Source organism: Anoplopoma fimbria, chromosome 9, assembly GCF_027596085.1.
Source record: "Anoplopoma fimbria isolate UVic2021 breed Golden Eagle Sablefish chromosome 9, Afim_UVic_2022, whole genome shotgun sequence".
NCBI classification, from domain to species: Eukaryota; Metazoa; Chordata; class Actinopteri; order Perciformes; family Anoplopomatidae; genus Anoplopoma; species Anoplopoma fimbria.
In genome coordinates this window covers 22,269,770-22,286,993 of record NC_072457.1, presented here as the reverse complement: position 1 = coordinate 22,286,993, position 17,224 = coordinate 22,269,770, and the positions used below count along the sequence as shown (strand labels likewise).

The following is a 17,224-nucleotide window of genomic DNA, read 5'->3' as shown; positions in this document are numbered from 1 at the left end:
AGGCAGATTACAGCCTTTTCAGGAACTCTTCTGTCTGAAAACCAATTGTACAGCAGGGTTTTTACGGCTGTCACCCCACATAAGAGGCAACTGTGCAGAAATACTTTCATCAGGCTGACGTCTCCATGAGAAGGCACCGTTGGATTGAGGAGGAAGAGGCGGAGAAGGTTAAGCCATGTGGACAGGACTGTTCCTGCTTGTTTCTGTTGAGTTAGATTCGAGGCTTCTCATTTGTCTTTGTGTTGGCAACAAAAGTCCAATCGACTGATACGCTTGAGGCAAACGTCCAACAAATACGTAGACAAAGAGCAAGAGAAGGTTAGCTTGTATGGTAAGCGGAAACGATTTTAAGGCTTAACCAGAAAAGGGAACAGGTGGGCTGAAAAAGGTATGATGAGACCGACAGCAAGGGCTGCTGCATGTCATGCATCCCTGCATCAGAGTGCTGGATGTAGGATGAGGGTGGCTGTCAGACGACTCTGATCACCCCAGCAATGAGACTTAAGCTGAGGTGACTCATCCAGCCAGGTGGTCATGGATAAAGGGGATACGGTGTGTAGTCTGCCTCTAATAAGCAAGTCAAGGCGGCGGGGGCAGTCGCACGTCCAGCAAGCTGTAGGCGAAGATGTTCCAGAAGACAGCGCAGAGCACGAACAAGGTGTAGACGCAGAAGAAGATCCAAAACAGGGACTGCTCCTGGAGTCGCTGCTCGTAGTTCTGCAGGACCACCACACCCAGCGTCAGGCCAACCACCACCCCTCCCAGGTGAGCTACGAAGCTGGGATTGGGGCACGGAGGAAAGGCCGGGGGATAGAACCGCAGCCACACCGCCCGACCAAACTCTACGCTCACTGTGAGCAGACAGAGTGAGGGAGAGAAAAACACAAAATTAGCAAGGTTTTATTACGGAATTACAGACAAACTACTTTACACTCATACATGTAATGAAACATCTCTTTTATGAGGTAAATGACTAAGAGCTTTATTCTTTTACCAACAACTATAAATGGCCAATGAAGCCTAAAATAAGATTTTACAGGTCCCTGTTTGTGTTTCGGCAGACAGTGTTTCCATGCTACTTTAATTGAAGATATTCAGGAGATTTTGTCTCACTTAAAACTGCCAACACCTCACATTAACTTCAGATAACCTTTGTTACTCATTTAAGTTATTTTTTAAGGGTCTCTCTGGTCGTTGTGGGTACGTCGAAGTAGCTCACTTGCTGTCAAACATTGCACAAGTAAACAACCCACCACCTTTTAAAAAGATTGTACTTGAAGTTATGTCAAGCAGCTTGGAGGATAGCAACATATGAAAAAAAAGCCTTCCTAAAAACTACAATAATGATCTTCTCCTCTTAACAGACATGTATCCACTACAGGTAAGGACATATAATTCCACACTGCATTGCAAAGCACTTTGCTTGTGTCACATATGGAAAGTTAGAAATTCTCAATATGCTGAATGCTACAAAGCCAGAAAGTTTAACATTGCTGCCATTGGAGCAAAATCACATTTCTCAAATATGAAAACTTTGCTGTGAGATTAAATTCTGGGGATGGAAAAGCATGACAAGCAGATTAAAAGTGTTTTGCTGGATAATTATTCTGAAAATGAGGTGAAAGGGGTTAGTGGCATCTTTAGTGAGACTTACTGCAAACCAGAGCCATGGCCATCCGGAATAACTTAAACTGACACTTCATTCCCGACCAATTCTACAGAAAGAAAGAGAGAAAGAGAGGATGAAGTAATTAAGAAGGTCCATTTTCAAGTTCTGATGAAAAAGACAAAACAAACTGTGCTAGAAGGTCAAGTCCTCTTCAGACACAGACACACACATGCTGTCATGAGATGACATGAGATCTCGTCCAATTCACGTCAAGCCCCAGAGACACTCTGACCCCCAATCTGTTCCTGCTGTGTTAGATAATGTGATTTCAGCTGAGAGGAGGAAGACAAACTCCACCCCGAAGCCAAGATTGATGTGGAGGATCTGGCAGGGTACATAATGAGTACCATATTGCACATAACAGAGGTTCACCTTGAGTGCCTTTTGCCTAATGTGTCTGTGATGACCCACAGGATGGGGAGGTTTGAACAAGCGGAGCAAATATGTCAAGAGAGTGCAGTGGGATGGGAATTCTTCACATGCTCCCGCTCACACACTTTCTGATCTTTTGGGGGGGTGGAAGAAAAACTGATGGTGATGGTGAGGAATGTATGGCATCTGTAGATATAGCAGCACCTGCTGGGCCCCAAAACAGGCTGCTTTGATGATGTGGCAATGCTCTGTAGTGACAGGACGACTGAGTGATATGATAATCATCTACACATAACACGCAAAAACTTACCATAACCACATTGGCCAAATGAGCTGAGACCAGAGCGTACACTCCCCCGGATGAGCCGACCACTGGAGCCGTCATGTCGGTGACAGACACTGCCAGAGACCCTGTAGTGATGATAAAGGAACATGCTTTGGGTAAATAAACAAATTAGGGCGTTCTTGAATCAATCGCATCACAGAAAAAAAATTGAATTCTATAATCCGTGCAAGCTAGGCAAACTTAATTTGATGATGAAGTTCATGTGACATGAGGAGAGAATGTATTTGCCCTACAGTCGGACATTTGGAGATAAATATATTTATATAGTTTGTGCAAATGTTCTATAAAAAACAATGTTAAATAATAAATTATGTTATTTGTTTATTTAAAATTTGTCTAGTGCTAGGGTTTCGAGTCTGAGCTTTCACTATTCAGAAAGAGATTTGAATATTTGTTCTCTTAGAGGATCATGTTGACAGACACTGTGACTAACTGACTAATTTAAACTGTATTTTGTACAAGCTGTGACCATTTGTGCACTGAAAACATCTATTTTGAATGGCATAAAGGCAGCTTTGGTACTCGCTTTTTAATGTGGGTGTTTCATAAGTGGGCCTTCATGAATAGAGGCTTGCTCATACTGTACCAGCACACGCTGGGACTTTATCTAAGACAAATGGATTCATACAAATTGGGCTGCCGCAAACAGGGAATTGCTCTGTTTAGCACCTTGGTACCAATTCATCACGTGCACAAAAGAGCCAATCAAGCATTCAAAAGTATAAATGTGGGGACATTTAGGGACAGAGTCACCACAGAAAATGTGTTCTTACCACAGTGTGAGCACAAGAGACAGGATAAAGGGATAAAAAGAGATAGAGATGTGCTTAGTTGGACTATTAAAATAGGCAAACACATACTCTCTCGTTCTCTCTCTCTTTGCTTCTTTTCTTTCTCTCTCCATGGCGCATCCACTCATTTCTCAGTATATCTTTTCCTTCGCTTCTCACCATGGTACTGACCTGTGTACACTATTATGCTAATGAGAGACGAATGCCCGTGTCCACCCACGTCCACGGTCTTGCCGCCTTCCCGCTCTCTCTCTCTTTCTCAAAGACAAATATACTTTGCATAACACATAAATGCATCCATTTACTGTATATTAGATTTAGCATATATTCAGAATTTGGCACCACTGTCCTTTGTTGTTGGTTATAATAGGCAAGTGGCTCACAAATGTGTCTTTTTGCAGTCCTATGTTATGCTCTGTTTCTGTGGACTCTGAAGATGTTTCTGCTGTATTAGGGTGAAGAATTTAGTTGGGAATGTGAGGTTCCATTTTTTATTATTGTGTTTACAAATTGAGCCTATTACCGCCCTGCCATAAAATCAGAAAGGTAGAATGGTAGTATCATGCCAAGGCCAGAACCATTTGCTTCTGAAGGACGCTTTTTTGAAAAAAGTGTGTTTATAAGGGTTCCATTAAGAATGCTTTTCATCCGAAGAACCCTTTTTGTAAGTAAGAGTTCTTCAAGGATTGTCGAAAGCATGGTTGTAAAAAGATCCTCCCAGCTTCATCCTCAAAAACTGTGATTGTGAACCATGATTCTTGTGGGTTGCACTGAACCTCATCAGCCCCTCATGACAACCAAGGCTGCTTAACATGGTTCCCATGGTCCCAGGCTAACCTGTTAAACTAAAACCATGGTTAGGGTGGAGAAAGATCTATGAGATAAAAAAGGGGATATAAAATGGTCCTCTGCAGAACCCCCTGGGTTGGTTCTAGATCAAACCCTTGGAATATAAAAGTGTTCTGGTTAACATGGTTAGAAGGCAGGAAGTTTATGGATAAACCTCCAGAGAGGGTTCTGGATAGGACAATTACACCAAAGATGGGTTCTCTGTGAAACCTCGCACAAATGGTTCTAAGTATAACTGTTTATGTTGGGTTCTAGGTAGAACCTTCTGAAAGGGCTAAGGAACCAAATAGGGTTCTCCTATGAAGACAAGCCAAATAAACCTATATGTTTCAAGTTATACCTTTATTTCTAAGAATATATTTACGGGAGTGGACAAAGTATTAAGGTGAAATAACATACACAGACACATACACATACACTGGTCCACATACACAAGCATATGTAGCCACATATATATTACACCTTACAGAAGTGCATAGAACAGCAAAAACACATAAAGAATACTACACACACATCCACAACCATCCAGACAAGATACAAAAACAAGTGACAGTGTATTCCCTTGATGCCTGCATCCTTACAGTGGCCAATATGTTTAGGTCATTTTGCTTTTATATCATATTTTCATGGTACTGTACTTGTATTCGGACAACGATACACTACAAACCCTGAAAATATTGAATACTTTCCCTGAAACTGTTTTATTAAAACACACACAACATCATTTTGTTCATTGCAGCAGCCTTTATTTGACACTGTTTCTAGATGAGGCATGGGGACACAAAAGAGATGGTCTTGACAAATACAGCGATATTGAAGAAAAACATGTTTTTTTGGTGCACAAAAGCACAGAGGTTCATGTTTTTTTACTAATCAAATAAGCTTAATTGTTCACACTAGGTAGGAAACCTTGACGTGTGCAGCTTGTGGCACTGTACTACTTTTGCTGCCTACCTCCGCAGCATCAAGATTGAGGAAAAGTTGCTAAAACTATTTCTTTGCAGAATTCCATAACACATAAACAGCTGTGTGGTTGTTTAGGTTTGATAAGCCCTTCAGAACTGCATTGAAATGATTAAAAACAAGGTATCATGGGTAACCCCATCTGAGTTTCAAACCAGTGTGCTGGCTTCCAACCCTGTGATTTTAAAGGAATATGTGAAATTTTAATGAAAGGACTTTATTTCCTTCCGTTTGTTCTTTGCCTAATATGTGGCCCTCTCAGGTGTGTGAACGGTAATGGCAGCACAGCGAGGGGGTGTAATCTAAGCAGCTAAATGATTACACACACAAACACACACCCACACATGCTCATATCAGCATATACAATGTTTGCCTCTCTCTAACAGGAAAAAATGGATTCAAGCAACAATCCTTTTGACAAAATAAAAAATAATATTCATACTAATATTATCAAAAACTCTTAGCACCCTTAGTTAATTCTGAATATCAATATTAAAAATTGAGCAATATTTTGCACACACAAGACCACACACACACACACACACACACACACACACACACACACACACACACACACACACACACACACACACACACACACAAACACACACACACACACACACACACACACACAGGCATACAGACACTCAAACACCTGGTTCAGGACACCTCCATCACTGTAGTTCCTGTGTTTAGGAAGTGTGGCTCGGCAGGATGACCTCCATCCCTGTAATTAACTTGGTTTGATAACATTATTTTAGTTTGGTTGGGTGTGGCACACCAACACACACACACACACACACACACACACACACACACACACACACACACACACACACACACACACACACACACACACACACACACACACACACACACACACACACACACACACACACACAGAGAGACAAGGACAGAGTCTCTCATAGTCCCTCAGCAGGCCCCAGGAGGCCAGTAGGTTTTATAGTCGAAAGTGGCATCTCATTAATCTTGGCTGTTCTTCCAAACCGCAGAGAAAGAACATGATGGAGAATTATAATGCACATCAGCGCTCATAATGAAAAAAAGTCCACAGCTTTGATGAGTTGACAAAAACTACAAAGTCATGTGCCAATAGTTCAGTCTGGGGTTGTTTGAGTTTGTGTGACTTCCTGTTCTTTTTTATTGTTTTTCGTTGTTATGCACTTGTTCTTGCCTGTTGCTGCACCGGTCTAATGCTCTTTGTACAGGCACACCTTTGTTTTATTTGTGTCTGCTGACAATAAGTAAGTACTTGTGTGTTTACATGCAAGTCCATTGTTTCCATTAAAGTGTCAGAGTTTGTTTTTGCCCTAGAGGGCCATCGACCTCTCTCTGAGTCATTATTTGGCCTCTGACCTCTGCCCTGACCCCTGTATGTGCCAGCTGAGTCCCTCTCTGTTCACAATTGCTTGATGTTCGCACAATCTCATTGTGTAGCAAATTTAACTGATTGTTTTTGTTGTCTTCCAGTTGTCGAAAACGTTCAAGCATTAGGCCAAACTGCTGAATGGCTTTAAATAATAAAGAATATGTAAGAAATGCACACAGTGAAGTATGTTTAAATGGTGATGATCTCACTTACTGATGTAGGCATACTGACACACACACAAACACGCTCTGCAGCCAACTGATTTTTGAGAGATATTTAAGAGTAAAAATATGAAGGAATTAAAAAAAAAAAGAACAGTAAATGTCAATGGAAATTAAATCATTAATACTCCTATCCATCTATACTGTTTACTATCCAATAAAATCAGAAATGCCATAAAAATGATCATACATAACTGAAGCCATAATACATATGCCACAAATACAATGAATAACAAATATCAGCTCATCACATCCACCCATGTGTTGCTAGATGCTGCCAAAATAGAAAAAAAAAGCCAAGTCAGACACAACAAACCCAGCCATCACAGCCAAACACAACCAAAGCATGCCTCCCCTCTTCCCTAGGCGGTCGATATCTAATTAAAACAGCAGACTTGTGTGTGTTTGTGTGTGTGTGTTGGTCTGTGTGCGTGCATAAGTGTGTGCGATTGTGGCCCGTTTCCTCCTCATTTCAATGCAAGGTTAATACAACAGGCCACCACAGCTGGTATCCCCAGGGTGTTTGTCACTGACCCCTGCATTTGCACACAAAAACACACACACACACACACACACACACACACACACACACACACACACACACACACACACACACACACACACACACACACACACACACACAGATGGACACTCAGAGATGGAGAGAGAGAGAGAAATAGAGACATCATTTTCATGAATATTAAACAAAATTGCACTGGCTGCAATAAATATCCCACAATCCTCTTATGCTCTGTCCTGCTATCAGTCACACACATGCACACACACACACATACATACACACCACATACTCACTGCCACAAGGCTTCACATTTCCATCCTTGAAAATCCTCCTTGACAAACACTCATCTCAAAAAGTAGTTCAATAATTACACTCCAGTTGCCTCGTAACTAAAAGTGTCAACCCTGGGCACCAAAAATAAGGAAGAAAAGTCTAAAATGTTTCTTTTTCCACAACACATTGTGGAGTGGATGACCTTTTCAGTTTTATGATACAGTAAAGAAAAGCATAGCTGATGATCACACATGCACACAAACACAGAAATAGCGACTTACGGTCTTGGCTGAACAGGGCTGAACAACTGAAAATGCATCAGCGCCTGAGGTTGATAAGAAATAGGAGTAGGAAGGGAGCGGTGACATTTAGTTTTTTTCATTTTTCATCTCATTTCTATTTGCTCTCTCGGTTTCTCCTAAATCTCACCCACCTCCACTCATCTCCCATCCCAATGTTTCTCATATCCTGTGCACCCTCTCCAAACCCTCTCAGGCTTATTAACACTTATGAATCCATCTCCCCCCCTCCGTCTCTTCTCTCTCTTCACCCCTACCTCACACAGTCCCCCTTCCTATTCCATTATCACTGTGTTTGTGTTCCTCTGATTGAGCTCCATTTGAGATGACTCTCACTGCTCTCCCCTATTGTACATGGCCGTAGGGGGGATGCGGGGGCTTTGATGGGACACTGTCAACCCCCAGCATCCCAACACGTCTGGTAGGGAAGCAGAAACACAAGGCCATCTGTCCTGAACATCCCACACACACATACGCTAAATATTCTCATTGACCAGTAACCACCAACACACTGGCTGCAAACCGATAGGCCGTTGAATGCATGAAAAACACGCAACAAGCAGATGGAACAACGATGGAGTTGAAAGGGAAAACTCTATAGTGGGTGTGGGTTTGAGGGAGGGAAATGTATGCAGTGAGTGGACAAGTACTGAGATTGTAATTGTTGCATGTGTGTGTGTGTGTGTGTGTGTGTGTGTGTGTGTGTGTGTGTGTGTGTGTGTGTGTGTGTGTGTGTGTGTGTGTGTGTGTGTGTGTGTGTCTGTGGGTACACATGCCCACCTGCCAGCACACCACACGCGTAGACCAGTCCAATCCGCAGGGCTCCGTGGACCATTTCTAGAGGGACTCCCACCAGCAGCTGCATGGCCATGTTCAGGCTCAGGTGTTCAATCCTGTAAAGCACACACGCACACACAAACAGCCCAAGTGAGTCAGTGCTAAAGTTGAATCCATATTAAATCATATGAATCTAGAAAAGGAGCTACAATAATTACATTAATGTAATAATAAAATAAAAAATCTGAGATAAAGTGATATTTGTAGTTTGGGCAATTTGGTGTTAGTTGTGATCTGATAATGCTCTTACTAACCTTATATGAGTTTGAAATAAAGTAAAAAACAATTTAATTCAATGAACAAAATGAACTACTGTACCTCTATAGAAGGAAAAGTACGTTTATTGTACTCAAAGGAACATTACACTGAATCAACAGTGTGTCTTTTCAGAACCATTGCCTCAGTTACTCTGAATTATTCACAGAACACGCAGTGACTTTTCACTGAAAAAGTAGTCCCTACAGTTCTGAGAGCAAAAGTTGACATCTTCAAAAGTGTTGAAGATGTCAACTTTCCCAAAAATGGGATGTTACTACACACAAAAAGCAACACAGATTCATGTTTGAGAAGCTGGAGCCGACGGATATTGGCCATTGTGACTTGATTGAACAAATTAAATGACTCATCGGTAGTCACAAATGTTGCTGCTTAATTTTCAGTTGATCAGTGGAGACAATAAATCTATTTTTCTGTATGTGTAGATACCACTACAGTAGATAAAATGTTTTTGTTTTGAGCAAATCAACCCTGCAAGGCTTAAAAAAACATTTCTATACTGAAACTTTAAATAAGAAAGGGAAAGATAGAGAGAGAGAGAGAGAGAGAGAGTGAGCGAGTCTTCACAGCTAAACTATTTGAAGGATTACAAGTTCATGTATGTTTGTGTGCAGCTATTGAGTATGAACAAAAATGACTACATTGCTAACAATGCTGTTTGACAGTGGTTTATTGCTACATTTGCTGTTTTCATTGTGGCTACTTGTCACTGCAAATCAAACACACCAATGTCCACCTAGTGCCTTTTACGTCTGTCCATTGATACATTTCTCCAATCATTTTCAAACCATGATGCACTTATTTTTATACAAACTTGCAATCACAAGCAGCCTGAAAAGAAAGCATTTCCCCTGCAAGTAATATTCTCCAAATGCGAGAACATGGATGTGACAAAAAAACGGCCAACATGCTTCAATTTCCCCCTATGTATAAGGTATCAGATGATTGACCGGAAACACACTAAACTCTGGCACCAAAACAGAATCTATGACAGATCAAATTCTGGGTTTATTTTCAGAGCGATGGCATTTTATTTCTACACTGTGTATGAGTGAATGGCAGCAAACGGCTTCTTCTGATAGGAGGGAAGATATCTCAAACTATACTGGCTGTGCAGACTTGACCAGAAATATAGAAAAAAAGAGGATTGGCACAAGTTTAAAAGAAAAAAAAACATATTATTTGCCAGGTAACAAAAGCAATCGAGGATATTGTATCTAGATTGTCTAAGTGTGAGTTGCCCCAGTTATGGAGAAATCAGCCGTAGAGATGTCTGCCTTCTCCCCAATCTAATGGGACTATATGGCATTTGGCTTGTGGTGCTCAAATTGCTCAATTTTTTTCTGACAAACAGAAATCATGACCCGTTTACTCAAGATAATCCACATCATTGTTGTAAGCAGTTTCATGTAGAAACTATGGTTGAAATAAAATAGTTCCTACATGAAACTGCTCACAACAAGGTCTGTGGATTATCTGGAGTAACCGGGTCATGATTTTTGGAATGTATTTTTTAGTGCTTTGAGCTCCACAAGCCGAGTTTCATATAGTCCCATTATACTGGGGAGAAGAACTGTGCCTTTATGCAAAAAGTCAGTTTAAACCGATTAGAAGTCATGAGACTCAGATCAGTCACTGAGTGTAGGAGATTTTATAATAACAAATGAACACCTGCCTGTTCCCTACAAAGATCTGATTTAAATGCTTGCACACGGACACACACACACACACACACACACACACACACACACACACACACACACACACACACACACACACACACACACACACACACACACACACACACACACACACACACACACACAACAAACAGGACATCTGTTCCTTCATCAAACCACACTTGTGTCCATCAACAGATACTCATCAACACACTCCAGTGCACTCAAACATAACATATGAACACAGACAGAGATACACAGTTCACGCACAGTGCACACACACACAGTCACCTACACACATAGATATGCACCCTCACATTCACACAGACACACACACACACACACACACACACACACACACACACACACACACACACACACACACACACACACACACAAGCACAATAAGAGGTCTGTGGCTTCTGCAAATTTACCCAAATCTGAATACAGCATGTGTTTCAGTGTGATGACTATAAGCAAGGGAAAACTTCTCTCTCTCGCTCTCTCTCTCACACACACACACACACACACACACACACACACACACACACACACACACACACACACACACACACACACACAAACACACACACACTCACTCACTGTGCCCTTCATGGCTAGAAAGTCCTTCCAGCCGAACCTCAGTCAGCAGCACAGACACATTAGGGTGTCACAGCAGCTAGCATAATCCTTCCTATTTTCTCTCTCATCTATATCATTGCCTCTCACTCGCTTCAATCACTCCCGTCCTCTGTTTTCTGTCTCTGTCTGAATTATGCTGTCATTATGCTGTTCAGCATTGCTCAAAGAGAGAATGAAAGCAGGAGCCAGAGGGTGACTCTCCATTATTCCCCCGTATTCGACAATTTGACAAACCGAGCGCTGTGTGTTCTGTCTGTGCATTCGTTCAACAAACAGCTTCTACATCCCAGAAATGAATACAAACAGTCCCCAAACAAACCAAACAAGACAGACGATAATGTATGTAGTTTGAAACAACCTAGCCACTTCAGCCACAAAGCCGACAGAGAGGATGGTTCCAGTGATCACAGAGACAATGTGGGATATTGATTAGCTTGGAGAGGCCTGTCCAAATGCACAAGGACACCTCCACTCCAGATAACAGTGGCTATCTATTTCTATACTGCTAATGAGGCTGTGAGGGATGGGCTACACTGTCAGGCAGATCTGTGGATACCCATGAGAGGTCCTATTGTGTCCAGATGTACACGGCCTTTCACGGCGCTCAATAAAAGAGTTCACTGCACTCAGTGAATCTTCTTTTTACGTCTCCTCTGCATCAAGCTGATAAAAAGAGTGTGATGCACTTATACTGCAACAGTGTCATTTTTTTTATTGCGGGCCATACTTTTCATGACAATGAGAGGTGGACAGATGCAGGGAAATCACAACTGGAGAGAAAGATTTTCATGTTCATGGTTTACTCTTGCAGGAAGCTAATCTTCCTGAACCACAACTGCTACGGAAACCCCATTTTTGTGTGTGATACACAGAGTGAAAGAGAGGTTAAAAAAAGAAGATAGGCTGCATAATGTTCTACTGAGGGATGTTTTGTGCCAATATTTACACTCTGTTTTAGTGTTGAGAATTGGGAAGGATCAGTCCTACTGAGCTGTTGATAGGATTACATGGTTTATAGACGTGTGCGAGAGAGCAGTCTGTGTCAGTGTGTGTGGGTGTGTGTATGTGTGTTAGAGAGAGATAGAGTGAGAGAGAGAGAGAGAGAGAGAGAGAGAGAGAGAAAGAGAGAGAGAGAGAGAGAGAGAGAGAGAGAGAGAGTGTGTTTGTAGGCAAAACTGATATATATAAAGAGTGGTATCAGACATCATAAAAGCCCTCCTGTTAAATATTATAAGCACTGGGTACTGAATGGTAACCAGCCCAGTACTGGTGGATCGTGTATCTCTTCGACTGTCAAGCGAATTTTAAACAAACTTTTGAAAAGTTGCAAATAAGAAATAAGGAATAAGGCGTGATTCCATCAACTGGTTTGAAGCTAATAAACTCGTCTACAGCGTAGTTTGATCAGAAGTGGACACTAAGGCTACGCAAGGCTGTAATCCACCAGTAAACAGAAGAAGAAGAAGTAGAGGTTGCGAACCACAAATAAAACAAGTCGCTTTGGCCATCCAACCCACCTACGAGAGGAAAATGGAGAGAGGTCTTCAGGAATTTGTTTCAATTGGACACGTTTTATATGTTCTTTCATGTCAGCTACTATTGGCCATGTTTCATGCTGTCCGGAGACGAACACCCAGGAGGACACCGATCAATTATGTTCGTTACATTTTTGGTACGTCAGAATTTTATTCGGCAATGGTATTATTAAAAAAAAAAAACACCTCAAGTGAGTGTATACATTTTTTGGTTTGCAATTGAGGAAGTTGAAGTCTGATGTTTATATACAGATTTTCTAATGCGTTACTTCAAAATGATTGTTAGATATGTGAATGGAGTGTTGTGCTCCTTATTCCTTTCCATTACCTTTTTTAAAGGTCTTTCCAAACTTGTAATATTGATTACTCGAACTCTTTAGTAGATGATATCAAAATAAAGAAACAGGTCTGAATCTGGGAAGATTTGAAAGCTGTCACACTACTTTTGGCTTCACTCATGAAGCTTCCTGCTGCTGACTTTTACCCTCCAGGGATTTATGACATGTACTTCACCTCCTTGTACAATACAGAGACATTGAGAAATGTGTCTTGATTTATCTTCTAATGAAGGTCTCTCCCAGTGGCTCAGTATTAGCAAATGAGCTGAACAGGTTAAGCCAGCGAGCATAACGACCAATGTTCTGCTGTGCTACCAGCCCAAAGGATCCAGTTTGAACCAGTAATGAAATGTTTATACTCCCTTAATTATTGAAAGTCATTTTTGATTAGACCTACATATTTATGAAGCTGTGTAAATTAAACACTAACACCCTTTAAAACAATTTAATTTCCTCTCTGCAGATGCACTTGATGAGGATTTAACCAAAAGGATGCGATATTGCAATTCAGAGAATTATGAATTGTCAAGGTCATATTCATCATCATATCAGTTTGGCATGTTCTTTTTCTAATAGTATGTTGCTGATGTTTCCATGTGAGAAGTTAATAAACCATTTTCATATAAAACTGGACACATTGCTGGAGAAAATATAATTCCTACAGGCTCTTTTTTTAACAGCCACTTCCCCTGAGGACAGAAATAATTTTAATATGCTCCTGTGTAATCGGTGAACGTTTAACATCCCACCTTCCTTCTTTTTATCCTTCCATTCATTCCTTGTACTTCATCTTTTATCTGCACACTGTCATCCCCACTGTCTGTCCCTGGCACCTCCAGGTTCTCCTAATTAAATGACCATTGTATTAGTTCTCACTATTGCCTGAGACTACATTTACCCAAAAGGTTAATTAAATCTGGATGACCTGGCCTGAACTGAAAATAAAATAGTCTGTGGAGAAGAGAGGAGAGGAGAGGAGAGGAGAGGAGAGAGGAGAGGAGAGAAGAGAAGAGAGGAGAGTAGAGGAGAACAGAGTAGAGGGGAGGAGAGGGGAGGAGAGGAGAGGAGAGAATGTAAGCGGAGGATGTATAATGGTAGGTTTTATTAAATTGCAGTGTATACACATCATACCAATAATGCAAAAATAATTGCTTGTTGAGGAACTTGCTTATTTGTTTTGTTACTTCTTTCACTTGGTATTACCAAATGCATCCAAAGACTCATTAACAACTTGCAATCCCTCATCTCCTCTTCCTTATCTGCATTTTTCCCTCATGACAGAAAGGATTTAATTGCGTTCAGTTGGTGTGATTCACTGGATATTAATTGCACTGAGTTTTTTTGTTAATGAAATCATTATGTAACGAGCTCTGGTTCACTGAATCTTTCAAATGTCATAAACCCAAACCATCCGAGGCCTCATAGATATGCAGCTCCTCTAGTTTGTGTTCTGCTCTCAATATAAGATCCCCCCTGATAGTGTTACACGCACAAGCCTTGAAATAATTCTAGAAAATACCAAGATGTGAACTCACCCAGTGTGCATGAAGATGTAGCTGAGGTATCTCCAGGCCTGGGCGCGTAGCTGTGGGTGGTAAGGTAAGGGGCTCTTTAGGAAGGACGGGCTGGATACCTGCAGGACCAAGCGCTCCATCTGGAACCCATAGTACATGAACACGGCTACCTGGGAGAACACAGATGAATAAACACAGATTGTGTGATTTCAGGGGGATTGGAATCTATACATGCACCACAATTAGCACAATAAAATAATGTGAAACAGGGACATCATATCATGATTTAGATGCACAATATTTGAGAAAAACATTATTTTTTTTAATCTTCTTTTTCTTTGTGTTCTGTGGCTTGCAGGCAGTTTGTAGGACTGTTTAGTCCGTCACCCACATACTTGTGTGCACACATTTGTACGGGCCTGCTTATCAAAACATATCTCCATGGCGCCAGAAGTGTTAAAAAACTCTGCATCATACTTGAATAAGACCAGGTATAGAACACATATCAGTCTCCCCTTCCCAAACGATTTACCTCAGCAATGGTTATAGCCAGGATGAGCCAGGGTGGGGGACAGTAGGTGTAGCTGTCGAAGTACCACTTGCGGTCGACCTCGCGGGGCAGGGTCTCGTAGGCGACGTGTCGGACCAGCCGTTGAGACAGCCCCAAGCCGGCCTCATCTCTGAGACTACAGCCCTTCAGCTGCCTGCTACCCTGCAGGATGGCCCTCCGGAAACTGTTGGAGCGCTTGTTACTCATCTGGAGGAAAGCGGAAGGAGGAGAGGAAGGTGACGAAGGGGATAAAAGGGGGATGCAGGGTGGAAGAGGTGACAGAGGGATTTACTATCAATGGTTCAGCATGTTTGAACATTAATGATCATCCAGTTTTATTTATTATCTATACTTTTTAATAATAATAATAATAACTTTATTTATAGAGCACCTTTTAAAAACAAGGTTTACAAAGTGCTTTGACAGACCAGCCAGCAAGACAGTGCATAAGAAACAAAATGAAATAACAAGTGATCAAATAAACAAATAAACAAACAAAATAAATAAAATAATAAAATAAATAAAATCAAGTGATAATGGTAAAATATAGTAAACAAATATAAGATAAAATACCAAGACCAAAGGTACTTTATTAAGTATATCCAATGTACAATGTACAACTGGAGTCTCAACACGTTCTGGATACAGGCTACACACACATACTCATCACTCCAGCACGCTGATTGGACTCCTTACCCTTCGCCATGGCAACAGAATGCCTATAGCATCACCTAGCAACCAGGAAACCGCTCTCTTAATCCCTCTCTGTCAATGAAGAGTTATTTTCCAAACATCTATAGGTTCATTTTTGATGGAAGGGGACCTCACAAGTAGTTCATCATTCAGAGAAGATCCCAGCAGTCAGTATCAGTTTTTATTTTTAAACCTGACAAAATGACTTTTCTGCTCTCGTTTCAAGAAGCTGCCATCTATTTTGATTTAGTGCGGTTGTTTTTAGAGCACAGATGTCACATTTTTCAAACGGTGGGCATCTCATTTTCAAACACACTCGCATATATATCTCACAGCTCCATGTAGGCAGTCTAAACATGCACGTGCACACATTTTCAATTAAATGTGCATGCACAAGCCTGAGACACAAAAGTGAATATGTCCACAGAGAGGATTTGAAAGATGTTTTTTATATTATAAATCTCATGTTCAAATTGGTGGACTTCCCCTAGACAAAGAGGTCAGTTATATCTCAGATAGACTGTCCCTGACATTTAGAGGCAGAGGTAATCAGAGCATGTGCGTTCATTCCTCATCCCGAAGCAGGGGTTGAAAATGTGCTCTGCCTAAAAATAACACCTCTATTTGAGTACATCAACTATGATCTACACACAGATGGATCACTGAATGGACTTGACGGGTATCGGACCAGGGTTCCAAAGTGTCAGGGTTCCCCCTGGTCTTCACCTGGACGATGAAGCAACTCGAAACAACTACAATGAGACACAAAATGATCACAAGAGGTGCAAAAACAACTGAAAAGACAAACCAAACATAACTACAAAAAGGGGCAAAACAACCACATCGGGACACATAACCCCAAAAATTGCATAACAACTACTAAGAACCACAAAACACAAAACACGAAGAGTAATGTATATAATCTGTGTTGCTTGCTCTTATGAAGGAGAGGTGGAGGGGTCCTTTGCATGTCTGTGCCCAGTGGGCCATTGTCTCATAATCCGCCCATGAATCTTAAATTAAAGAAGGATCAAAAGCGTCATACAGCACCATTTTCATACTGTTGCTCTTTGAGGAGCAGCAATTCAGTAACAGCACACCCCTTATGCCTTTTATTACACTTGCTGCATGTTTTGCAATGACTCCAGTGCTACTTCACTCCCACAGTCTCTTTCTTACTCTGCTCTGTTTATGTCACACTCCACAACTCAACCTTACTACTATGTTTGTGTCTCTAGGATTGCAGGAAGCCCAGATATGTCAGTTAGCGGATGATATTTTAAGGCAACACAGGCAAAATATATGAATGTAATGTGGCTATCAGCATTAAAAGTATAATAAAAAAAAGCGTATGGATATGACTTCTGTAACTTCAAAAGTCACAACTTTAAAGCGTTGCCTGTGTAGTGAAGCTCTATTGATGTTTATTCAAGAGCGAACACAAACTTACCACAGAAATAAGATGAT

At 41.2% G+C, this 17,224-nt stretch overlaps 1 protein-coding gene across 1 annotated transcript in view; it reads right to left on the bottom strand.

The window, feature by feature from the left end:
- Positions 1-546: 546 nt before the first annotated feature.
- rhbdl3 (rhomboid, veinlet-like 3 (Drosophila)) overlaps positions 547-17,224 on the bottom strand; it is a 51,057-nt gene continuing 34,379 nt past the window's right edge. The window contains exons 4-9 of the mRNA XM_054605129.1: positions 15,047-15,271; positions 14,536-14,684; positions 8,474-8,586; positions 2,352-2,452; positions 1,655-1,715; positions 547-851 (exon numbers count right to left, since the gene is read on the bottom strand). Of these exons, the coding sequence (XP_054461104.1) occupies positions 580-851; positions 1,655-1,715; positions 2,352-2,452; positions 8,474-8,586; positions 14,536-14,684; positions 15,047-15,271 (921 nt within the window). The 3' untranslated portion in view covers positions 547-579. The remainder of the gene's footprint in view (positions 852-1,654; positions 1,716-2,351; positions 2,453-8,473; positions 8,587-14,535; positions 14,685-15,046; positions 15,272-17,224) is intronic.